The following is a 25,919-nucleotide window of genomic DNA, read 5'->3' as shown; positions in this document are numbered from 1 at the left end:
GGGAAGTCCTACATAACCACATAGACATTTCTTAAACATTTTATTTTTACTTAAAATACGTAAAGTACAGCACATCTATTTGTCTGCCTTTTGGTATGGGGCCAAAACCTTTTCTCTGAGCATAAGCCCACTGACTGGAGCTCTGGGTCATCTCTGTGGCAGAAACCACAGTGCAGTGAATCAGCACTGATTTCTGGTTTCAGTGTTTCTAAAGGGACGTGAGAACTGGAAGGCACTTACAAGGCAGTCTCGAGGCGGAGTCCTTCATTATTCGTGTGACTATTTTCCCCAAATCATTACCTTCATCTGTGCTGGGACTTTCCAAAGCTTCCAGCCTGGCGTTGAGGGAGCAGCTCCCTTTCTGCATTCATATTTCATCAGCTTCCATCAGTGGCTCTCCGAGAGTGGCCCAGGGACCACTTGCGACCCTTTCAGGGAATCCAGAGTCCAAACTCTTTTCTTGGTCAGACTAAGATGTTGTGCGCCCTTGATGCTCTCATTTTCTCCAGAAGGTGCAAATAAAGATTTCCAGAGGCCCCAGCCCTGCGCTCTGACAGCCGATGGAGTGCGTGCTTGTGTATTCCTGTGCTTTGAAAGTCTCTCGTCTTTAACTTCGAATATGGTAAATATCAATCAATGCAAGCCGCATAAACAAAAGCTATTTGGGATCTTCAGTGATTTTTAAGAGTATAAAGGAATCTTTAAACGGTTTGAGGTTGGGTACGGTGGCTCACACCTTTAATCTCAGCATTTTGGGAGGCTCAGGCAGAAGGATCCCTTGACCCCAGGAGTTTGAGACCAACCTGGGCAAGACGGTGAGACCCTGTCTCTACAAAGTAAACAAATAAATAAATAGATATTAGCAGAATGTGGTGGCACACACCTGTGGTCCCGGCTACTTGGAAGGCTGAGGTGGGAGGATTGCTTAAGCCCCCAAATTTGAAGCAGCAGTGAACTGTGATCACGCCACTGCACTCCAGCCTGGGGGACAGAGCAACACCCCATCTCTGAAAACAAACAAACCCAACTAGTTTGAAAACTTGCTAGCTTATATGATATTTAATTAACCTGTGCATTCATAATATCAAGAACAGCTGGCATGAAAAAGGCTTGGGGCAAACACAATTGACTTGTAACTACAAGATCAGCTGGAGGGTGTTTGGCCAAATGGCTGAAAGCCAGGAGCGTAAAAGCCCAGGGCATGCTCAGCAGCATGCCCAAGATGTCGAGGGGATATGGACACAGCTGTCACCCGCAAGGGCCAGATGAGAGGCCATCCATGGTAAAGGGGATGAAAATGGTCATTGCAGGCCAGCTATGATTGAACACAGGTGAGCACCAGGCCCTGTGCTGGGGCGTCTCCTCGTGTCTCAGATCCTCACTGCAACCCCGGGAGGAGGTTTTATCTTTATTCTGGTTTCGTCATTATAAAGGTGGGAGAATTGAGGCTCAGACGGGCTCAGGCCCCTCAGCTAGTAAGGAGAAGAGGTGGTCCTTGGTCTCAGGTCTGCTGGTCCCCAGAGCTCGAATCTCAGCCTCAGCTTCTCAACTCTGAGTCTCTGAAAAGGGTTTCCAAGGAGGTGGTGGAACCGTGTAGACTCAATGACTTCGGACACGGTCTGGGGCTGGGAGACCAGGCTGAGTCGCTGCAAGTAGGGAGGGCTGAGGTCAGGGTTGGGTGCCATATTCAGGTTGTGGAAGCAACAGCAATGCCAGGACAGCAGGGCCTCCTCCTCCCCTGCGCCCCACTGTGTGCGCAGACTCCCAGGGGACAGAAACTCCGTCCTGGGCTCCACCGCTGCCCTCACTGCATCTCCTCCCTGTCCCACATCTCCCTGCAGGCCAGAGCCGAGCTGAGTGCGCTGCTGGCCCTGGGAGGAGCCCCATGGCTTTGCAGGCACAGTTGAGCAGATGGAACCGGTTGTGCCCTGGGCCCTTCCACCTCACAGGCTGACGCTTGCTCAGAGCCCAGGAACCTCGGGCTGACCCAGTCACGGCCAGTTCTGAGGTCAATACAGGGCCCCGGTGGCCAAGAGCTCCAGCAGCTGAAGGTTCGAGTCACGGTGGAGGAATGGGGCGTGGCCGCTCTCTTCCCCAGGGCTGGGCTCCCGGCCGCGGAGGGGCAGCTGGCCGGTGCCCCAGTGGCGGGGCAGACCATTTGCTTACTCCCACTTCCACATGAGATAATCGGGAGGTCTCCTGCCATACTCTGCGCTTTCAGCATAATGGAATTCAGGAAAATTCCTGGGCCGAGCCACCCCGCAATTCTAAAGGCAGAGACCCGGGCAGCCTGCAAGGACCTCGGGATATGGGCACACCTCCTATCCCCGCTATCTTCCTACTTCCCCTAAGAAAGCACTTGCCTCCCGGGGCCCCAGCCCTCTGCCTCCTGCCTTTGCCCACGCGGTGACTCCGCCAGGAGTGCCCACCCTCACACTGTTCAAGCGAGTCCGCCTCTTACCCCACCCCAAGGCCAAGTTCAAGCGCTGCTGCTTCCTCCATGATGGCTGCCTGGATTCCTCCATCCCCATCCCCAGATATCCCGCAGTGTAGCGATGTTCCTGAGGCTGAAGTAGTGGATGTCCGGAGAGAGAACCGAACTGGGCGGGGGGGGGGGGGGCAGAGAAAGAGTTGGACGATCTTAGGCAAGCGATTTAACCTCTCTGAGCCTCAGTTTCCCCAGTCTCTGAACGGGGTGGGAATACGGAGGATTTCAAGGAGCCCTTTCAGATCTGCCTGTCCCTTTATTGCCTTTTGAAAACTCGCCACTTTCCCCAAGCTGCATGAATTCCTAAGGCGTTTTGCAGAGGAGCTGTGCCAAGGGTGTGGAAGGGGGCGGGGGCCGGCAGTGGCAGCCGGGTCCCCACGCCCCTGGGGTTCTGCAGACCTGCTCGCTGGAGACCAGGAGGCGCCAAAAGGCAGTCCTGCGTTGCTCCCTGGTGGCCAATGTGGACACTGCAGCCAGGAAGCCTTTCCCTCCCGGCTTTCCGGAGAGAGGCTGTCCGCTGGACACTCCCCAGGCTTCGTGGCTCACCTCTTACCCGGCTGGGGAGCTCCCGACACCAAGGATGAGGGCGTTGGAGGGTGAAAAACTGGGTCGCAGCTCAGCCAATCAAGAGCGTGGTTCTGAAGGCGCCCAGTTGCGGGGAAGTGGATGTGGCGGCCCCCCAGAGGTGCACCCACCTGCCCCTCCGTTTGTGGGCTTTTCCCACGGCCTCTGAGGTCCGCTCAGCAGCTCCGCTGGAAGTGATAGGGGCGCAGCCACCTCCCCACCTTTCTGCCCTCCTAGTCCTTCCATCCTGGGACAGTTGCCCCTTCCCAACCCTCTCTCCTGAACCCTTACAAAATCCTGTCCTGAGCCAGCTGTACTTTGGCCTCAAGCCCCCTCCTAGGACTGTGGATGATTGAGGAGGGCCTCGGAAGGAGCCATCACTGTTCCCAGGGAGGCCTTGGAAGTGGCCGTGATAGTGATGAGGAGTTCCTGGAAGCAGGATCAGAGGCCTGTCTGCAAACACACCAGGGCTCCTATCCTTTTTCATGGTTGCCTGCCTCTGCCTTCTCTTCTCCCCAGCGTTCTGTCTTCCCTGGCCTCTCCCGTCTCCTCTCTGCTGTCTTCTCTCCTTAAGCCTTGCCTCTGTGTCTTCGCAGTCCTATGCAGGCAGGCTCTGCTTCTCCCTGTTCCCGGAACCATTCTGTTCCTAGATGGAACAGGATGGAACAGGTCCAGGGGCTGCTGGGCTCCGACACCCCTGGCCCTATTCCCAGGGCCTCCCTGTGTTATCTGAGCACCTTCCCAGCCTTAGTTCAACATGCTGAGGTCTGGGATTTCCATCTTGGACCCAGGTGCTCATCCTGCTTGGCCCTGACCTTCCCTTTCCCTGTCCACTTTGCCTTTGAGTCCTTTCTGCTCTCTCCTCTCCTTTACTCGCTTTCTCTCTCCTCCTCTCCATTTGCTCTCGCCCGTCTGGCAGTGAAGGAGATTTGCTGGGTTGGGCTAGGGCTGGGGTTGGCGTTCAGAGGGACAGAGGGTCTGGAGAAGAAGCTGCTACTGTGCAGGCTTAGGAGTGTCCGCAGTCTCGATGAAAAGCTGAGATAACACAGATAAATCCACATGCCCTGCTCTGCCTAAAAGACACACTTAGATATCCAATCTGTGACCCTTGGCTTAACTTTTTTTTTTTTAATTTTACTTTAAGTTCTGGGATACATGTACAGAATATGAAGGTTTGTTACATAGGTATACATGTGCCATGGTGGTTTGCTGCAGCTATCAAACTGTCATTTAGGTTTTCAGCTCCGCCTGCATTAGATATTTGTACTAAAGATCTCCCTCCCCTAGACCCCACCCTGCAACAGGCCCTGCTGTGTGATGTTCCCCTCCCTGCATCCATGTGTTCTCGTTCAGCTCCCGCTTATGAGTGAGAACATGCTGTGTTTGGTTTTCTGTTCCTGTGTTAACTTTGCTGAGAATGATGGCTTCCGGCTTCATCCATATCCCTGCAAAGGACATGAACTCATCCTTTTTTATGGCCATATAGTATTCCATGGTATATATGTGCCACATTTTCTTTATCCAGTCTATCATTGATGGACATTTGGGTTGGTTCCAAGTCTTTGCCATTGTAAACAATGCTGCGGTAAGCATATGTGTGCATGTGTCTGTATAGTAGAATGATTTATAATCCTTTGGGTATATACCCAGTAATAGGATTGCTGTGTCAAATGGTACTTGTGGTTCTAGAGGAATCACCACACTGTCTTCCACAATGGTTGAACTAATTTACACTATTACCAACAGTGTAAAAGCGTTCCTATTTCTCCACAGCCTCGCCAGTGTCTGTCATTTCCTTACTTTTTAATAATTGCCATTCTAACTGGCATGAGATGGTATCTCATTGTGGTTTTGATTTGCATTTCTCACATGACCAGTGATAATGAGCTTTGTTTTCATATGTTTGTTGGCCGCAAAAATGTCTTCATTCTTTTTTATTATTTATTTATTTATTAAATTTTTTAGAAAAATAATTTCCTTGGCTGGGCTTGGTCTCACCGTCAGCACCTTCTGTGGTAGGCTGCTGGGGTGGCCTGGGCGGAAGGGCCTTAGGTATCTGGGCTGGAATCTAGGCGGGGGCGCCCCGCTCATCTCCCTGCTGTTAGTGCCCCTCCAGTGGGGCTGTCTCTTTGGGTTCTACCCCCTCAGTGCCCTCTATAGGCTGCAGCTGGTTGGGGGGCCAGGGGCCTGGCACAAACCGCCGTCGGTAGAAGAAGGGTGGGGGGCGCCGTCATCTGGGCCACTGCCCAGAGTCTTTGGCCCACTCCCCTTCGCTGCCAGGTTCTGTCCCCGGAGGGGATCTCTGCCACCATGGGTGGTGGGGCAGCTGAGGGAGGCCGGGGATGAATCGCGGAACCTACGTCGGTTGGGGGAATAATGACTGCCCTTCACGGGCACACCCCCACCCAGGGCCCAGTTACATTAGTGGCTTCTGCGCCCTTCTCTCCTTCCACGACATCAAATTCCACAGTCTCCCCATCTCCAGCCCTGTGCAGAAACTTCCTGGGGTTGTTTCTTTTAACAGCTGTCTGGTGAACAAAGACGTCTTCCTTGGTGTCATTCCGGTTGATGAATCCGTAACCACTCCGGACGCTGAACCATTTGACAGTGCCCAGGACTCGGATTGCCAGCACCGGCGCTCGTCCGCCTGACTCCGGGCCGGCCGGATAGGGGGAGGGGTGGGGGCGGGGGTTCCCGAGGCCGCTGTCGTCTGGTTGCCCGGGATGCAGGGGCCCGCGACAGCGGGGTTCAAGGCGGCTCTGTCCCCGCCGTGGCCGGCCGCCCGCCCCGCCACCTGCTTTCTGCGGCTGCCCTGCGGGCACCGGTACCACCACTGCTACCATTGCTTCCACCCCTGCCGCCGTCGCGGGCACCGTCGCCGCGGGGACCGCTGTCGCCACCGCTGCAGCCTCCACCTCGTTCTTCCCGCCGGGTCCAGTACCGGCCCTCGCCGCCACCGCCTCGTCCTCCGCCGCAGCCCCGGCCCCTCCCCCCGGCTCGCGAACCCGCTGCCCTGCTCGGTCCTCGTGCTCTGAGCCTCGCCTGCACGCCAATGTCTTCATTCTTAATCGCTGCACATTTTTTTTTTTTTTTTTTTTTTTTTTTTTTTTTTTGAGATGGAGTCTCTCTCTGTCGCCCAGGCTGGAGTGAAATGGCTGATCTCCACGCACTGCAACCTCCATCTTCCGGATTCAAGTGAATCTCCTGCCTCAGCCTCCCAAGTAGCTGGGATTACAGGCGTGTGCCACCACACCCGGCTAATTTTTGTATTTTTAGTAGAGACGAGGTTTCACCATGTTGGTCACGCTGGTCTCGAACTCCTGACCTGAAGTGATCCTCTGGTCTCAGCCTCCCAAAGTGCTGGGATTACAGACATGAGCCATCATGCCTGGCCTGCACTTCTTAATGTCTCCCTTTCCCCAGTCCCTCAAGCCCATGCTTATTCACATATCACAGCCCCTCACCAACTGGTGGCTGTGCCTCCTGGAACACGTGGCCCTCTCAGCCCATGCACCAGAAGAGGGAACTACCATTGCCTTAGCTGAGAAGTTACCCATTTAAGTCCACTCACATTTCAGTTGCCAGAACTCGATCTGTGTCCCCATCCAGCTGTGAGATGGGCAGTCTGCATTGGCCTGGATGGATAGATGCTGTCAGGAAGCCCTTGCACTGTCTTGCATTTCACTGAGGACTCTATGAGACTCTGCAAGGACAAAAGCCATATGATCATCTCAATCAACGTCAAAAAAAAGGATTTGACTAAAGTTAACATCCCTTCATGATGAAAACCATCAACAAATTAGGTAGGAAAGGAACATATCTCAACACAATAAAGGACATATATGACAAACCCACAGCTAATATCATACTGAATAAGAAAAAGTTGAAAGTTTTTTTCTCTAAAATCTGGAATAAGACAAGGATGCCTGCTTTCACCACTTGTATTCAACATAGTCCTGGAAGTCCCTGCCGCGGCAATTGGGTAAGAGAGAGAAATCGGAAAGAAAGAAGTCAAATTTTCCTTGTCTGCTGATAACATGATCTAAAGCCTCCTCCAAAACAAAACAAAACAAAACAAAACAAAACAAAAAACTGTTAGAATTAATAAATTCAGTAAAGTTGCATGATACAAAATCAACATACAAAAATTAGTACTATTTCCATACATCAACAGCAAACCATCTGAAAAAGAAATCAAGAAAGCAATTCCTGGGCTGGGCATGGTGGCTCACGCCTATAATCCCAGCACTTTGGGAGGCCGAGGCAGGAGGATTGCCTGATGTCAGGAGTTTAAGATCAGCCTGGCCACATGATGAAACCCATTCTCTACTAAAAATACAAAAACTAGCTGGGCGTGGTGGTGTGCACCTGTAATCCCAGCTACTTGGGGGGCTGAGGCAGGAGAATTGCTTGAATGCGGGAGGCAGAGGTTGCAGTGAGGTGAGATAGTGCCTCTCCCCTCCAGCCTGGGAGATAGAGTGAGACTCTCAAAAACAACAACTACTACTACTACAACAACAAACCAAGTATAAATTGAATCAAAGTGGTGGTGAAATATCTCTACAGTGAAAACTATAAAATAGCAATGAAATGAACTGAAGAGGACACAAATAAATGGAAAGGTATTTTATGTTCATGGGTTAGAGGAATTAATATTGTTAAAATGTTCATACTACACAAAGTGATCTAGAATTTCAATTCAATCCCTATCAAAAAAAATTAACATTCTTCACAAAAATAGAAAAAACAATCCTAAAATATGTATCAAACCATAAAAAAACTCAAATAACCAAAGCAATCTTAAGCAAAAAGAACAAAGCTGGAGGCATTAAACTACCTAACTTTAAGATACACTACAAAACTATAGTAACCAAAACAACATGATATTAGCATAAAAACAAGACACGTAGACCAATGTGAGAGAATGGAGAACCCAGAAATAAATGCATGGAACTGATTTTTTTGACAAAGGTGTCAAGAACACACACTGGGAGAAAGGACAGCCTCTTTAGTAAATGGTTGAGAAAACTACATATCGACACTCAGAAGAATAAAACTCTACCACTTTCTTTCACCATATTAAAAAAAAAATCAACTCAAAATGGATTGAAGAGTTAAATGTAAGACCTGAAACTCTAAAACCGCTAGAAGAAAACGTAGGGGAAATGTTTTAGGACATAGGCCTGGGCGAGGATTTTTTGTTGCCTATGCTTAAAAGCATAGGCAACAAAAGCAAAAATAGACAAATGGTATTATAGCAAACTAAAAAGCATTTGTACAACAAAGGAAACAATCAACAGAGTGAAGAGACAGTCTATAGAATAGGAGAAAATGTTTGCAAACTATGCATCTGACAAGGGGCTGATATCCAGAATACATAAAGAACTCAAACAACTCAATAACAAAAAACTAAATAATTGAATTTTAAAATGGGCAAAAGATCTGAACAGATATTTATCTAAAGAATACATAAACATTGCCAACATGTATGTAAAAAAATGTTGAACATCACTAATCATGAGGGAAATGCAAATAAAAACCTTAATGAGATATTACCTCACCCCAAGTAGAATGATTATTACCAAAAAGACAAAAAACAAATCAAATACTGGCAAAGATGTGAAGAAATGGGAACCCTTATGTATTAGTCTGTTCTCACGTGGCTAATACACACCTCAGACTGAGTAATTTATAAAGGAAAGAGGTTTAATTAACTCACAGTTCCACATGGCTGTGGGGGCCTCACAATCATGGTGAAAGGTGAAAGGGAAGCAAGACATGTCTTACGTGGCAGTCATACAGGCAAGAGGGCTTGTGCAGGGGAACTGCCCTTTTATACAACCATCAGATCTCATGAGACTTACTCACTATCATGAGAATAGCATGGGAAAAATCCACTCTCATGATTCAATTACCTTCCTCTGGGCCCCTCCCATGAAACATGGGGATTATTACAATTCAATATGAGATTTGGGTGGGGACACAAAGCCAAACCATATCACCTTATATACAGCTGGGAATGTAAACTAGTACAGCTGTTATGGAAAACAGTATAGAGGTTCCTCAAAAAATTAAAAATAGAACTACCATATGATCCAGCAATCTCACTACTGGGTATACTGTATCTATCTAAAGGAAATGAAGCCAATATGTCACAGAGACACCTGCACCCCCATGTTGATTGCAACACTATTCACAATAGTGAAGATATGGAGGCGACCTAAGTGTCCCTTAGTGAATGAATGGATAAAGAAAATGAGGTACATATACACAATGGAATTATATTCAGCCATAAAAAGAATCGAGTCTTGTTATTTTCTGCAAGACGGATGAACCTGTAGGACATTATGTTAAGTGAAATAAGCCAAGCTCAGAAACATAAATACCACATGGTCTTGCTCATTTGGGGAATCTGAAAAAGCTGATCTCATAGAAGTACAGAGTAGAATAGAAGTTACCAGAGGGTGGAGAAGCTTAGTGGAAGGAGGGGATGAGAAGAGATTGGTCAATGGGTACAAAATTACAGTTAGATAGAAGAAATAAGTTATGGTGTTCTATTGCACAGTAGGGTGACTATAGTTAACAATACAAGGGGACTTCAAAAAGTTAGGTAAAAATGGAATTAAAAGATAAAAATTTAAAGCATAAACTTGATCTCTCAACATAAGCTCCATTAACTTCAAGACATTTTTCTTTTTTTTTCTTTTTTTTCCTTGCAAAAACCCTCAGCTCACCCGAGGGCCAATGGAAATTTAATTTTTTTGTCCTTTTCCATCTTTCCCCAAGTGGCTTTTCCTTGCAAAATGCCTGACATGACACCAGAGGGGAACCTGGGAGCGGGGGGGGCACCCCAAGGGGCAGCCCAGGGACTTAAATACAAGCTGGAGGGCAGGGCACAGGTGGGACAGGCAAGAGACAGCACGAGGGACATGGCTGCTCAGGGAGACCAAAGACTTGCTTTCCTGCAAGAAGCAGCTGTGCCAGAGGGCAGGGGACTAGGATCCTGGGTGCAGAGTGGATAAGCAGAGAGGCCCCCAACCCCGGATGGAACCCATATTCCCCAGAGAAGTAGCAGCAGGGGATGAGGGCCTTCCCTGGTGGGCTCCAGAGACCCAGGAGAGAGTGAGCCAGATGTGCTGCCTCGGGGAAGGGGAGGAGGTGCTAGCAGAAGGTTAAGGCTGGTGCCCAGCCTCTGGCACAGTGGGCCTTCCGCCTCTGCCTGACGTGGGGACAAAGGGGCACACTGGGCAGGCAGTGCATGGGTCTGTCTCTGGAAGGGCAGAGGGCGGCAGGAGCAGACTCCCTCCAGGCTCAAGACACAAGCCCAGTGCGGCTACCCACCCACCCATCCTAGATATACTCAGACCCCACCGCAGCTGGACGGCTCGAGCTGGGAGTGTGGGAGGGGAAAGGAGGCAGTGGGGAGAGGAAAGGGTGGGCTGCTGGGCCCCTGTGGTCTCCATGCCTGTCCTGAGGTCCAGCCCAGGGCCCTGGATCCCAGGTCCTGGATCCCCTGGCCACTCTCCTGGCCCTGGGCACTGACTGCAGCCAGGGCAGTAGAGGCCGGGGAGACCTCAGCTCTTGGGCAGAAGGAGAGCAGGAAGAAGGGGAAGGAGAGAAACCCAGTGCAGCATACATGGGGGTGGAAGGGAGACCGACAGAAGAGCCCTGGTTCCAAAGAAAGGTGTGTAGGGGGGCATCTTGGAAAGTCACCTAGAGGCAGCAGCAGAGCAGGCCCCTGCCCTGCCTGACCACAGGTCCTGAGTGTCCTCCCTTAGGGACTCTGACAGAACTGGTGCTCAGGGCAGCAGGCAGATGGGCCAGAGGGAGATGGGGAGCCCAGGACACCCCAAAGCCACAGACTCAAATGCCTCAGGAGAGGGAGAGGGAGGCACCTCCTGCCCCCCCCAGGGACATCATCTGGAGACGGTGCCCCCTCCTGTCCCACTCCATGTGCCCCTCCTAGCAACAGCCACCACCAGCCGGCTTTACAGGGGTGCTGTCGATCTTGAGATTGGGCCGCTCGCCCCCGGAGGCTGCTCCGGGCCCCATCGCTTTTTGATCTCGGCAGCCATGGTCATGAATGCCTGCTCGACATTGGTGGCGTTCTTGGCACTTGTCTCCAAGAAGGGGATGCCCAGAGAGTCCGCAAACTCCTTGGCTGTGGTGTTGTCCACCACCTTCTTGGTGGTGAGGTCGCTCTTGTTGCCCACCAGGAGCTTATTAACGTTCTCACTGGCGTAGCGGTCAATCTCCTGCAGCCACTGCTTCACGTTGGCATAGGACTCCTGGTCAGTGACGTCATACACCACGATGATGCCATGAGCCCCCCGGTAGTAGCTGGAAGTGATGGTCTGGAACCGTTCCTGGCCCGCTGTGTCCCAGATCTGAAGTTTGATAGTTTTGCCATCCAGCTCGATGGTTCAGATCTTGAAGTCCACCCCGATGGTGCTGATGTAGCTCTCTGTGTACGTGTCATCAGCAAACCGCAGGAGCAGGCATGACTTGCCCACGCCTGAGTCGCCAATCAAAAGCAGCTTAAACAGGTAGTCATATTCGGGGTTCATGGCGGCGGCCCGCTCGGTTGCTCCCAGTCGGCTCTCAACTTCAAGACATTTTTCTAAGAGATGTGATATGGTTTGGATCTGTGTCCCCACCCAAATTTCATGTTCAACTGTAATCTCTAGTGTTGAGGGTGGGGCCTGGTGGGAGGTGATTGGGTCACAGGGGCCCATTTCTCATGAATGTTTAGCACTATCCCTGAGGACAGCACTAGATGCTGTCCTCATGACAGTGAGTTCTTGTGAGGTCTGACTGTTTTAAAGTGTATAGCACCTCCTGCCCACCCAGACTGTCCCTCCTGCTCTTGCCATGTAACACACCTACTCTTACTTTGCCTTCTGCCATGAGTAAAAGCTTCCCAAGGCCTTCCCAGAAGCAGATACTGCCGTGGTTCCTGCACAGCCTGCAGAATCATGAGCCAATTAAACCTCTTTTCTAATAAATAGCAGTGTGAGAATGGACTAATACAGGATGATATTAGCCATTTAGTCCGTTCTTAAAGAACTGAGGGTCCTGGGAATTTAACTATGTCAATGTAGTCTTTTTTATGTTATTAACTAAAGGAAAATGGGTGCCATTTAAAGATTTTTTAAGATTAAGGATGGGTGCAGTGGCTCATGTCTGTAATCCCAGCACTTTGGGAGGCCAAGGTGGGCAGATCACTTGAGGTCAGGAGTTGGGGACCAGCCTGGCCAACATGGTGAAAGCTCATCTCTACCAAAAATACAAAAATTAGCTGGGCATAATGGTGCACACCTGTAATCCCAGCTATTTGGGAGGTTGAGGCACGAGAATTGCTTGAACCTAGTAGGCAAAGGTTGCAGTGAGCTGAGATCATGCCACTGCACTCCAGCCCGAGTGACAGAGTGAGACTCTGTCTCAGAAAAAAAAATGAAATAAAAATTAATATTTTTTAAGATTAAGAAACAAAAAGAAACAAAAAGATTCTGTAAAATTATTATTTTAAGATAAAGAAACAAAAAGAAGGCAGAAGAAGCCAAATCAGGACTGTAAGGTGCATGCCTAATGATTTCTCATTGAAACTCTCATAAAAGCCCTTATCTGACAAGAGGAATGAGCAGGAACATTCTTGTGGTGAAGGATTCTGGTGAAGATTACCTGGGAGATTTTCTGTTAAAGCTTTGGCTAACTTTTTGAGAACACTTTCATAATAAGCAAATGTTATCATTCTTTAGTCCTCCAGAAAGTCAACAAACCAAATGCCTTGAGCATCCCCAAACATGTGACTATGACCTTTACCCTTGATTAGTCTGTTTTGCTTTGACTCCTTTGTAGCCATTGCTTTGATTGTGCCTGGTCTTCAGGATAACACTAGTAAAGCCGTGCTTCATCTTCTGTTATAATTCTTTGAAGAACTGCCTCAGGATATTGATTCTACTTGTTTAAAATTTCCATTGAAGGTTCTGCTCTTCCCTGAAGTTAACTTGGGTAAAACTGCCCTTATCTCGTTTATAAAATTAATCAGGGGCTGGGCACAGTGGCTCATGCCCATAATCCCAGCACTTTGGGAGAATCGCTTGAGCCCCCCAGGAGTTTGAGACCAGCCTGGGCAGCATGGTGAGACCCTGTCTCTATAAAAAATAGAAACGATTAATCAGGTGTGTTGGTGCGTGCCTGTGGTCCCAGCTACTCAGGAGGCCGAGGCAGGAGAATTGCTTGAGCTCAGGAGGTCGAGGCTACAGTGAGCTGTTAATACCACTGCACTCCAGCTTGGGCAACAGAATGAGATGCTGTCTCCCAAAATAAAAGACAATGAAAATTAATCAGGGAAGAAGGGAGAGGGAGAAATAAAAATAAACCAAGCTTGCAGCACGTTCAGCATTAATCATGAAGTCAGCTTATTCTCTGACCTGCTTCCTCACAGGTGTTTGGTGCCTATTGTCCTGGAATCATGTAGACCCTGTTAGAAGATTACAGTTCTCCTTAACTGCTCTATAGATAACAACTTAAAGAATATAAAATGTTAAGTTTTCCCTTTGAGATATTCTTTCAGGTCCTGCATATTTATGAACTATTGACTCCGCCGGTCTGAAGGACCCCACTGATGCCAGCTGGTCTGAAGGACCCCATAAGAAACTAACTCACCAAGGCATGAGTTTCCACATCTTGATGTCATCCCCGTTACCCCAGCCAATCAACACCCCTAATTCTCCAGCTCCTCATCTTCCATAATCCACTTAAAAACCCAATCCCAGAACTCTTTAGGGAGAGGAATTTGAGGGTCTCTTCCCATTTCCTTGCTCAGCACCCTGCAATAAATTAATTCTTTCTCTGCTGCAACCCCTACTGTCTCAGTGTAATGGGTCTGTTACTGCACAGGGGGCCATGGACACAATGGGCTTGGCACACATTGAGTGGAACATTTGTTCAATTATAATTTTACAGTCAGAATCGTGTATGCTGAACCAACTGAGAAGTCTATGGTCTTGCCTGTTTTTTCTGCTGTTAATTGTCAGTCCTCTTCAATGAGGGCACAAAGAAGCTTAATTTTTTCCTCAAAAATTGATATGGATGATCTGCTGCTGTTGGCCAGACTTCTGCATGTTCTCATCCCTTCGAGTTATCCATGTGTAAACTGCTGATTTCACTGGCACATTGTTCTAATAAGCTTTTTGTAAAGCATCAATGATTTCATCATTTGTCCATCCAAGCTTCACCATAAATTTCGTGTTTGTTCTTGCTTCAATTTTAGCAGAATTCATGTTACTCTGACAGGGGCTCTGATGTGGTTTCGATCTGGGTCCCTACCCAAATCTCATGTTGAATTGTAATCCTCAGTGTTGGAGGTGGGGCCTGTTGGGAGATGATTGGAACATGGAGATGTTTCTCAAGAATGGTTTAGCACCATCCCCTTGGTGCTGTTCTCATGAACAGCAGGTACGTGAGTCCTCAAAAGATCTGGTTGTTTAAGTGTAGCACTTACCCCCTCCCTCTCTCTTGCTACTGCATGTGACATGCCAGTCTCCACTTTACCTTCTGCCATAATTAGAAGCTTCCAGAGGCCTCCCAGAAGCAGACTCTAGTGCTATGCTTCTCGTACAGCCTGCAGAACTGGGAGCCAATTAAATTTCTTTACTTTATAAATTACCCAGTCTCAGGGTTTTTTTTTTTTATAGCGATGTGAGAACAGCCTAATACAGGCTGTTTTTAAGCCCATGTCTTACCCTTCTTTGTTCCTCAAACTAGATCCTGCTCAAGCATATTATAATAAGTTTGTATGTGTTTACATCTGTGCAAATTTTTTTGCAATCCATGCATAGTTTTTTTCATAATATGCACTTTCCATGAGCTTATTGAAGACCCCTCATATTGTATCATATATTTCAAAATAATTAGAAGAGAGGATTTTGAAGGTTCTTATCACAAAGAAATGATAAATGCTTGAGGTGATGGATATGCTTAATACCATGATTTTATCATTACACAATGCATACGTGCATTAAAACATGACACCATACCTCATAAATAGGTACAATTATTGTGTGTCAATTACAAATAAAATAAAACAACAACAAAAAAGAACTACTGGATTCTAGGTTGGTCCTCCTTATTCATTATCTCTCATAATCTTAATCTTTTCAGATTTTCTCTTAATCTTAATTCCTCTTAATCCTTTTCAGATTTTCTTTTCTTTTTTTTTTTTTTTTTGAGATGGAGTCTCACTGTGATGCCCAGGCTGGAGTGCAGTGGCGCGATCTCAGCTCACTGCAAGCTCTACCTCCCAGGTTCATGCCATTCTCCTGCCTCAGCCTCCCAAGTAGCTGGGACTACAGGCACTCGCCACCATGCCCAGCTAATTTTTTTTTGTATTTTTTAGTAGAAACGGAGTTTCACTGTGTTAGCCAGGATGGTCTCGATCTCCTGACCTCGTGATCTGCCTGCCTCGGCCTCTCAAAGTGTACATATTATTTCATATGGCATACATATTATTTCATCACCCAGGTAATAGGCATAGTACCTGATAGTTTTATGGTCCTCACCCTTCTCCCATTCCTCCTCCTCAAGTCGGCCCCCAGTATCTATTGTTCATTTCTTTTTTTTGGAGATGGAGTCTTGCTCTGTCACCCAGGCTGGAGTGCAGTGGCGCAATCTCGGCTCACTGCAAGCTCTGCCTCCCAGGTTCACGCTGTTCTCCTGCCTCAGCCTCCCCAGTAGCTGGGACTACAGGCGCCCGCCACCACGCCTGGCTAATTTTTTGTATTTTTAGTAGAGACAGGGTTTCACCATGTTACCCAGGATGGTCTCGATCTCCTGACCTTGTGATCTGCCCGCCTCGGCCGCCTAAAGTGCTGGGATTACAGGTGTGAGCCACCACGCCCGGCTATTGTTCACTTCTTTGTGTCTATGTATACTCAATGTTTAGCTTCCACTTACAAGTGAGAACACACGATGTTTGGTTTTTTGTTCCTGCATTAATGTGCCTAGGATAATTGCTTCCACCTCTATCCATGTCCCTGCAAAGAACATGATCTTGTTCTTTTTAATGGCTGTGTAGTATTCCATGGTGTATATGTACCACATTTTCTTTATTCAGTCTACAGTTGATGGGCATTTAGGTTGATTTCATGTCTTTGCTATTGTGAATAGTGCTACAATGAACACATGTTTGCATGTGTAAACATGTCTTTATAGTAGAGTGATTTATATTCCTTTGAGTATAAACCCCATAATGGGATTGCTGGGTTGAATGGTAGTTCTGTTTTAAGTTCTTTGAGAAATCACCAAACTGCTTTCTACAGTGGTTGAACTAATTTGCATTCCTGCTAGCAGTGTATAAGTGTTCCCTTTTCTCTACAGCCTCACGAGCATCTGTTATTTTTTGACTTTTTAGTAATAGCCATTCTGACTGTTTTGAGATGGTCATCTCATTGTGGTTTTGATTTGCATTTCTCTAATGATTAGTGATGCTGAATATTTTTTCATATGCTTGTTGACTGCATATATGTCTTCTTTTGAAAAGTGTCTATTCATGTCCTTTGGCAACTTTTTAATCCAGTTGCTTGTTTTTTGCTTGTTAGTTATTTTAAGTTCCTTATAGAGTCTGGATATTAGAACTTTGTCAGAGGCACAGTTTGCAAATATTTTCTCCCATTCTGTGGGTTGTCTATTTACTCGGTTTTACAGTTTCTTTTGTTGTGCAGAAGCTCTTTAGTTTAATTAGGTCCTATTTATCCATTTTAATTTTTGTTGCAATCGCTGTTGGCATTTTTGTCATAAAGTCTTTGTCAGGGCCTATCTCTAGAACGGTATTTCCTAGGTTTTCTTCAAGGCTTTTTATAGTTTTAGATTTTACATTTACATTTTTAATCTTGAGTTGATTTTTGTATATGGTGTAAAAAGGGGTCCAGTTTCAATCTTCTACATATGGATAGCCAGTTATCCCAGCACCATTTGTGGAACAAGGAGTCCTTTCCCCCTTGCTTTTTTGTTGTTGTTGTTGATTTTGTCCAAGATCAGATGGCTGTAGCTCTGAGGTTTTATTTCTGGGCTCTCTATTGTGTTCCATAAGTCTATGTGTCTATTTTTGTACCAGTACCATGCTGTTGTGGTTACTGTAGACTTGTAGTATAGTTTGAAGTAGGGTAATGTGATTTTTCCAGCTTTGTTCTTTTTACTTAGGATTGTGTTTTCTATTTGGGCTCTTTCTTTCATTCCATATAAATTTTAGAATAATTTTTACTAAGTCTGTGAAGAATGTCATTGGTAGTTTGATAGCAATAGCATTAAATCTGTAAATTATTTGGGGCAATATGGCCATTTTAACAATATTGATTCTTCCTATCTATGGACATGGAATGTTTTTGCATTTGTTTGTGTCATCTTTGATTTCTTTCAGTAGTGTTTTATAATTCTGGTTGTAGAGATCTTTCATCTACCTGGTTAGCTGTATTCCTAGGTATTTCATTCCTTTTGTGGCTATTGTGAATGGGATTGTGTTCTTGATTTGGCACTCAACTTCGATGATATTGATTTACAGAAATACTCCTGATTTTTGTACATTGGTTTTGTATCTGGGAACTTGGCTAAAGTTGTTTATCAGATCTAGGAGCTTTTGGGCAGAGGCTGGGGTTTTCTAGGTATAAAATCATATTGTCTGCCAACAGACAGTTTTGACTCCCTCCATGGATGCTGCTTCCTGCTTTTGCCCATTCAGTGTAATGTTGGCTGTGGGTTTGTCAAAAATGACTCTTATTATTTTGAAATATGTTCCTTCAATGCCTACTTTGTTGAAGGTGTTTAACAGAAAGGGATGCTGAATTTTATCAAAAGGCTTTTCTGCATTTACTGAGATTATCATGTGGTTTTTGTTTTTAGTTCAGTTTATGTGATGAATCACATTTATTGACTGTGTATGTTGACCCAACTTTGCATCCCACGGAAAGCCTACTTGACTGTGATGGATTAGCTTTTTGATGTGCTGTTGGATATGGTTTGGGTTTGGTTTGCTAGTGTTTTGTTGAGGATTTTTGCATCTACATTCATCAAGGATATTGGCCTGAAGTCTTTTTTGTTGTTGTTTGTTTTGTTGTTGTTGTGTCTTTGCCAACACTAGAATGATGCTGGTCTCACACAATGAGTTAGGAGGGAATCCCTCTCCCTCAATTTTTTGGAATAGTTTCAGCAGGAATGATACCAGCTCCTCTTTATATGTCTGGTAGAATTAGCCTGTGAATCCATCTAGTCCTGGGCTTTTCTGGTTGGCAGGATATTTATTACTCATTCAATTTCAGAACTCGTTGAAATTGGTCAGTTCAGAGTTTGAATTTCTTCCTGGTTCAGTCTTGGGAAGTTGCATGTTTTCAGGAATTTATTCATTTCTTCTAGGTTTTCTAGTTTGCATGCATAGGGATGTTCATAATAATCTCTGATGGTTTTTGGCATCTCTGTGAGGTCACTGATAACGTCCACTTTGTCATTTCTAATTGTGTTTATTTGGATCTTCTCTCTTTTCATTAGTTTAGCTAGTAGCCTGTCTATCTTTTTCAAAAGAACCAACTTATGGTTTTGTTGATCTTTTGTATGGTTTTTCATGTTTCAATTTCATTCAGTTCAGCTCTTTTTCAGATTTTATACCTCTTCATATCTGCATTGTATTCTGTGAAAGTATCTTACATTTATCTCCCAGTTCACCAAATCTTCCTACTTATCTAAACCATCAATTCTGCTATTTAAACTATTAAGTTTTTAAATGACTTTTGGGGGTCATTTTCAGTCTGAGAACTACAATTTGGTTCATGTTCAGGTCAGACTGTTATTATTTTTTAAATATAATCTTATTCTTTCAACATGATTTTTATTCCTTCTTTATGTATTTAATCATTTAAAATATATTTGGTATATAATTTGATTTGGGCTATTCTGTTATCACAAGTGCCTGGGGGATCTAATTATCACGTTGATTATATCTGCTGACTTCCCTTATTATGAATTGTTTCCTTGTGTAGTTTGTGAGTTTAAAAAATTATTGGAAATTTTCTCCAGCTGGTGTTGCCATTGTTTTCCCCCATGGGAGTCTCATGTGGCCTGGCATTGAAGATACCTTTAGAAATGATTTATCTTTGCTTTAGTTTTGGAGCCAAGGGATCATTCTTCTGAAATTAATATTTTATATAAATAAATAAATATAATATACTCATATTTTATAAACATATCATATATTTACACATAATTATATTTTGTAAATATATTATATATTTTATAATTTTAATTAATTATATTTTACATATAATTATATCATATATATATATATATCTTTGGCTTGGGATTTCCTTACTTTGTGGGAAGTATAAATTAAAACTTTACATCTGATTGGGGTAGAATGAATTTGAAGTTTCCACTTCCAGTGGGATATTTTTCCCCCTTGCTTTTTCAGTGTACAGCCAAGCTTGGTTCTGGAGGCTTTGCTTGAGTTTTTCTAGTTACTCTTATAAGAAGGGGGCAGTCTTCCAGGGTCTCAACTCTGCTCAGAGTTCTTAGTTCACCTCTGCCTCATGTAGGTCAAAGCCATATTCCCTTTCTCCTAACCGGCATCAAAACCCAGCTGTGAGCCCTTAGAACATGTGTTCACATTTGATGCTTCCCTGAGCTCCTCCTGGTGTATTGGTTCATGGATTGCCTGCTGGCTGTAGTTTCTATTTCCTGCTGGCTGTAGTTTCTATTTTATTTCTGTTCAAGAAGTGTCTCTTTTCCTTCCTTCAAGCTTTCCTATGAATTAAAAAGACATTGACAGATATTTGGAGTCAGAGATTGCTAGCATAGCAGAAAAGGAGATTTCCTAATTAACTTTTTGTTATTAATTTCTAGATTAATTTCACAGTGGTCAGAGGATTAATTTCACGGTGGTCAGAGTGATTCAAATCCCTTGAAATCTGTTGAGAATTGTTTTATGACCCAGCATATGATTCATTTTATTAAATGTTATGTGTGCACTTAAAAAGAAAGCGTATTCTGTCATTGTAGGATACAGTGTTAATAAGGTCAGGCTAATTGTGCTATTACTGATTTTCTATTTGCATTTCTATCATACATTGAGAGGAGTGTGCTTGTGCCTCTAAACATTATTGTGAACTTGTCTCTTTTTTTCAGTTCTGTTTTTGCTTTATGAGTGGATTGATCCTTTTATCATTGCAAAGCATCTGCTTTATGTCTAGCAATGCTTCTTACCTTCAAGTCTACTTTTCTGATATTAGAATACTGATACCAGTTTTCTTTTGTTTAGTGTTTATCTGGCACAGCTTTTTTCAACTTTTACTTTCATCCTCTTTTGCTCTTGAGGTGGGTCTCCTGTAACCAGCATATAATTGAGTTAATAAAATCAGATCTGATTATTTTGGTCTTACTTGAAGTATTTAGTCAATTTATATTTGACATAATTATTAATATATTAGAATTTATAGTTACCATTTTACTTTTTATGTTATACCCATTTTATGTTGCTTTTCCATGTCTTTGGGTTTTTTTTTTACTTTCTTTTGGATGAATAGTTTTATTATTCTATTTTCCCTATATAAACTTAGTACTTAAACATTCTTTTATTTGTATGTTAGTAATTACTGTAAATATTGCAACATGTATCCTTGATTTATTATTGTCTAATATAATTTAGGACTTTTATTTCCTTTATACAATGTTAAGACCTTAGAATACTTTATTGCTCCCATTCTTTTCCTTTATTCTTGTCAATATATATTTTAAATCCCACTAGACATCATTTTTGATATTTTGTATGGTTAATATTTATTTATATTTACATATATACTCTTTTTGTAGCTTTCAATTTCTTCATGCATTTCAGTTTTTAAATTTGGGTTCTTTTTCCTTTGTCTGAAGAATTTCCATTGGCATTTATTTTAGACTGGGTTTTTCTGTTTTGGTGTCTTTAAGTAATATTTTCCCTTCATTTTTGAAGGCTGTTTTGGAAACTGACTTTGCAAAAATTATAACAGTGAGAAAATTATGACAGCGAAAGATCTAATCAATTCCATCTTGCTTTTAACCTCCAAACTGCCCTTGGCGATTCCTGAGCATGGGCCAGACTAACTTTGGGAGACTAAAACATAATAACTCTTCCCAAAACTAAGCCACCTTTGCAAAACGAATGAAAGGCAACCAGGTTAGGAAGATGAGAGGGACCTGAATTCTGCTAAGATGTAGGCATAGTTAAATGATTACCAGCCATTATTCTGGAGGTCACAAGATTTGCAACTTCTCCAATGACTCTTGTAAAGAGCATCACTATTGTAGACCCTAAGATTGCCCTTTTAAGATGCCTTTTCAGGCTTTTGCATTTCTGATGACTGGATGACTCCAACTGGATCAGCAACTCCTCTGTGGCTCCCACCCAGGAGTGAACTCAGCACATGAGGACCATTTTCCACACCCCTATGATTGCATCACTAACTCATCGGCAGCACTCATTCCCTATGCCCCTGCTCACCTATCTTTACAAAACCTTAGCCTCCGATTTTTAGAGAGGCTACTTTGAATAGTAATAAAACTACAGTCCCCTGTTTAGCTGGCTCTACATGTATTGAACTCTTTCTCTATTGCAATTCCCCATCTTGATACATTGGCTCTATCTGGGTGGGCAGTGGGCAAGAATAACCTATTGAGCTGTTACACTCTCACTGAATATAGAATTTCAGGTTAATTGTACTATCTTCCAGCTCTTTAAACATATCATTTCTGAAAAGCCAATCTTTAGTCTTACTGTTGCTCCATTGAAGGTAATCTATCGTTCCTCTCCTGCTGTGTTCACAATTTCCTTTTTAATCTTTGTTTTTCAGCAGTTCAGCTATACTAAAGTAAAATTTATTGTATATTTACCTTGCTTAGAGTATGTAGAGATTTTACATTTCCTCAGTTTTGGAAAATTGTCAGCTATTAATTCTTCAAATATTTCCTTATCCCATTATCTCTTTCCTCTGTATCTGAGGCTGCAATTATACTTATGTTAGGCCTTCACACTTGCTGTCTATGTCCTTTATGTTCTCTTTTGAATTTTCTAACTTCTTTTCTTCTGTGTTTCAATCTTAATTTTTTATGTTGCTGTATTTCCTATTTCACTAATCTTCTTTTTTGCTGTTTCTAATCTATTCATAATAGATTATTAATAATAACAGATTACATTAATAATAAATCCACCTACTGAATTCTTAAGTTTAGTTTTTGCAATTTTTAGTTCTTAAAATTTTCATTTAGTTCCTTTCATAGCTTTTCAGTTGTCTGATGAAATTCTATTTTCTTTATCTTTTTCTATATTGTCTTTGCCATATTAATAATAGTTCACTTAAGCCCTTATCAGCTAAGTACAATATCTGAATCACCTGTGGGTTGATATCCCTTATCTAAATATCCCCCCTAACACTTGACCATTTGGTCTTGTCTCTTGGTATGCCTACATTTTTTATTGAATGCTGGACATTGTTCATCCTTTCCTCTGATAGGTAGATCTACTGTATTCGTCTGTTCTTCCTCTGCTAATAAAGACATACCCAAGACTGAGTAATTTATAAAGGAAAGAGGTTTAATTGACTCACAATTCCACATGGCTGGGGAGGCCTCACAATCGTGGCAGAAGGCAAATGAGGAGAAAAGTCACATCTTACATGGAGGCAGGCAAAAAAAGAGCTTATGCAGGGGTCCCATTTATAAAACCATCAGATCTCATGAGACTTATTCATTATCACAAGAACAGCATGGGAAAGACCTGTCCCCATGATTCAGTTACCTCCCATCAGGTCCCTCCCATGATATGTGGGAATTGTGGGAGCTACAATTCAAGATGAGATTTGAGTGGAGACACAGCCAAACCATACCATATACTGTGGGTTAGTCAGCTTAATTCAACCAGGGACTGAGTTAACTCAGGACTCAGTAGCAGGATTGAACCTCTACCTACTCCTGGATCATGTTTATTCTTAGAGCATGGTTTTAGGGTTTCCTGTTGAGTGGCTGGGGTGTTCATCATGGCCCTTGCCCCATAAGTTCTAAATTTTAGTCCTAGTGTCCTCAGCACAGTGAGATTATTGAAAACTTCACTTAGCTTTTCAGGGGCTCTGTATTTGCCTACCTAGTTTCCATTTTGTGTAGCTCCAGAAATTTCCCAATATCTTGAGTTAAAAACTGACTGAGAGTTTGACTCAGTTATTTGCTCCATCTTATGGGATTCTGGATCCCCCACCCCTAAGAATTTAATTTTTCCTTTCCAGAGTTGTAAGCTTCCCACATCTTTGCTAGTTTTCTTGCCCTCTCTAGTAGCCCAGGCCTGGCCTTCTGCCCAGCATTCCCAAGTGCATGAGGGAAGAGCAGCTTCAAAATATGGCTCATCTTTCCATGGTTTTTCCCTTTCAGGAATCTTGGCCTCTTAGGCCTGGTTGCCTCCACAGCTCTCCAATGCCTTCAGACAAATGCTTTTTGGTATACCATCAGCATTCTTGTTGTTCTCTTTAAGAAGACTGGTCCTCCGCAAGCTCCCCAAGAAACAGAATCCCCTTTCTATTGTGTTTGAACCATTATATATTTTGGGGTCTCTTTGTTACCCCAACCCACCCTACCCTAACTAATACATATTCTATCAGCATTTTAATATACTTTTAGGAGAAAGTGCTGCAATAACTGTTCTTCCAGGATGTTGAACCAAAGGTCTGACATTGATTAAAATAAAAAATATGAAGGAGGTAACTCTAAAGCCAGATATTGTCATTAACCACAAGATTTAGGAACACAGTCAAATACTGTGTGAAGAGGAATTTTTTAAAAATGTTGACTCTAATTATAAAGATAATATAAAATAATATCTTTTATAAAAGATAGTCATAATTATCTTTATATAAACATATAAAAATGTAAAAGTAAAGATAATTATAAGAATTTTTGAGTTAATATAAAAATAAAAAAATTCAAAGTTCAGTACTCAGAGGCAACTGCTATTTACATATTGTCATATTTTTTCCAGTCTTATTTCTATATATTTTGCTTTAGTTGAGATCATATTATATGGAAAATCTATATGCTGCTGAAAGAAAAACACACATAAAACAAAACTTAATGCAGCATATGCTCTGTCCCCTTGGCCCAGTCAATTAGTCTCAGTGTACCTCAGCTTCCTCATCTGTAAAACAGATATTTATTACAGGGCTGTGGTGAAAGTCTAATCAGCTATTATACATGAAATTCTTAACATGATTTCAGTCACATAATTGCCCAATAAATTGTGCCTATTAGAATTATTAAATGACTCAGTCCATTTGTATTGCTACAAAGGATACCTGAAGCTGGATAATTTTATTTTATTTTTTAAAAGGAGCCTTATTTGGTGCACAGTTCTGCAGGCTGTACAAGAAGCATGGCACCAGCATCTGCTTCTGGTGAGGGCTTTAGGCTGCTTCCACTCATGGCAGAAGAGGAAGGGACACTGGCGTGTGCAGAGATCACATAGAAGGAGAGGAAGAGAGAGCAAGAAAGAGGGGTAGGAAGTGTCCATTTCTTTTTAACAGCCAGCTCTTGTGGGAACTGATAGACGGAGATCTCACTCATTACCTTAAGAACTGCACCAAGCACTTCATGAGGGATTGGCCCCCATGACCCAGACACCTCTTGCTAGGCCACATCTTCAACATCAGGGATCATGTTTCACCATGAGATTTGGAGGGGTCAAATATCCGAACCATAGCATTAGGATTAGTGATATCAGGAGTATCTCCATTTTAGAATGAGACAACTGAATACGAGAGGAGTTAACTAACTTGCCCAGAGTCAAGCTGCTTGTAAGTGGCAGACTGCAGGTCCACACTCTGGTCTGCCTGACACCAGGCTCCTTCCCTTGTCACCTTCTGCTTTGAACTGCACATAGAATAATGCTGGATCCTGGGACATCACAGAAACGGAGAGCTCCTTCTGGCAGCTGTGTGGAGCTAGAGTGAATCCATCATTGTATCAACCATACAACCTCAATGACACCCTATTATCCATGTCACACTGTAAATACTGACACACAACTCTGTGGATCAGTGACTTAGGCAGGGCTCTGCTGGGCAGTTCTTCTGGTCTTGGCTGGGCTCACCCACATGTCTACTGGTCAGTTGCAGGTTGGCTGTTCTAGGATGAGCACAGCTGGGATAACTGGGAAACTTGGCTCTGCTCCCTAAGACTCACCACCTGGACTGTCTTGGCAAAGGAGAAGGAGCAAGAGTGAGGGAAAAGTGCAAGTGTTCCCCCACCCAACCCCACTCTGAGTCATGTTTGCTAACAGCCCATTGGCCAAAGCAAGTCACATGAGGTCCAGGGGGCAGAATACCACGCCCACAGTGGGAGGACACTGAAAGTCTCATGGTACAGAAAAGGTGAAGAAAAAAGCATCGATCCATTAGGTCCATTAGAGGGAGGAGAAGACACATGAACCATCTAGTTAGCCAGAAGACAGGCAGGTCAGAGTTCACCCTGTACCATCCCAGCAGGATGGCATGTAAAAAAATTAACTGATGGGCTCCTTCCAGCTCCACAAAACCCTATAATTGGGTCCCTATTTAGGTGACCACATTCTCTGGGGCTAAGTCACAAATAAAACAAAATGTAAATGTAAATAAAACAAAATGTAAAGGTGGGGTGGGGGATGAGGTGGCAGCTCCTGGATCTTAACTTCAAGGAACGCTGGTCTAGGAATAAGCAAAAGATTCAGAAAAATATACCTTGTTTTTTCTTCCTTCATCAACAGTAACTTCTCTTCCTGATTAAGGCAGACCCAGATGGCAAGGGGCAGCCCTCCTCCCAGGGGTGGAGGGAG

At 44.0% G+C, this 25,919-nt stretch overlaps 1 protein-coding gene and 1 pseudogene across 1 annotated transcript; both read right to left on the bottom strand.

Moving 5' to 3' along the window:
- Window positions 1–4,997: 4,997 nt before the first annotated feature.
- Window positions 4,998–6,114, bottom strand: LOC100428883 (Y-box-binding protein 2 pseudogene; annotated as a pseudogene).
- Window positions 6,115–9,739: 3,625 nt separating this feature from the next.
- Window positions 9,740–11,649, bottom strand: LOC114669717 (ras-related protein Rab-1B). The gene is given in 2 exon segments (XM_028826974.2): window positions 9,740–11,106; window positions 11,109–11,649. Coding segments are annotated over 2 exon segments (603 nt in total). The 5' UTR covers window positions 11,620–11,649; the 3' UTR covers window positions 9,740–11,014.
- Window positions 11,650–25,919: the final 14,270 nt, after the last annotated feature.

This window comes from Macaca mulatta, chromosome 9, assembly GCF_049350105.2.
Source record: "Macaca mulatta isolate MMU2019108-1 chromosome 9, T2T-MMU8v2.0, whole genome shotgun sequence".
NCBI lineage: Eukaryota > Metazoa > Chordata > Mammalia > Primates > Cercopithecidae > Macaca > Macaca mulatta.
The sequence above is the reverse complement of the archived record's forward strand: the minus strand, read 5'-3'. Positions and strand labels throughout refer to the sequence as shown.